The 421-nt window shown below is 63.9% G+C and overlaps 1 protein-coding gene across 1 annotated transcript in view; it reads left to right on the top strand.

Annotated features, from left to right (window-relative positions):
* Positions 1–421, top strand: part of BECN1 (beclin 1, autophagy related) — a gene marked incomplete at its 5' end in the record, with an annotated part of 3908 nt that overhangs the window by 1780 nt on the left and 1707 nt on the right. Inside the window, one exon of the mRNA XM_010139030.1 lies at positions 193–342. Within this exon, the coding sequence (XP_010137332.1) occupies positions 193–342 (150 nt within the window). The remainder of the gene's footprint in view (positions 1–192; positions 343–421) is intronic.

The raw sequence follows: 421 nt of genomic DNA, 5'->3' as shown, positions 1-421 counted from the left end.
CTCCCAGGGACGAAGAGAGACCCAGTGGTTGGTGCTCACACGCCCCGTTTAGCCAGAGCCGCCCGCAGGCAGCAGCGTGCGCTCCCTCACCCTTAGCGTGTGCGTGCTGGGTGTGTGTGCTGGGTGTGCGTGCTGGGTGTGCATGGGACTGCTCTGCCCCCGCACACTGAGCCGCGGTTCCTCTTGTCACAGGCACAGCGGCCAGTTTGGTACCATAAACAACTTCCGGCTCCGGGCCCTGCCCAGCGTCCCCGTGGACTGGAACGAGATCAACGCTGCCTGGGGTCAGACGGTGCTGCTGCTGCACGCCCTGGCCAACAAGATGGGCCTGAAGTTCCAGAGGTAGAGCCGCCACGAGACGCTGCTTCTGTCACCCAGGTAAGGACCTGGACTCGCCTGCCTGTGACTCTAGTCTCCTTTC

Source organism: Buceros rhinoceros, unplaced genomic scaffold, assembly GCF_000710305.1.
Source record: "Buceros rhinoceros silvestris isolate BGI_N320 unplaced genomic scaffold, ASM71030v1 scaffold25706, whole genome shotgun sequence".
NCBI classification, from domain to species: domain Eukaryota; kingdom Metazoa; phylum Chordata; class Aves; order Bucerotiformes; family Bucerotidae; genus Buceros; species Buceros rhinoceros.
This window is presented reverse-complemented; position numbering and strand designations above follow the sequence as displayed.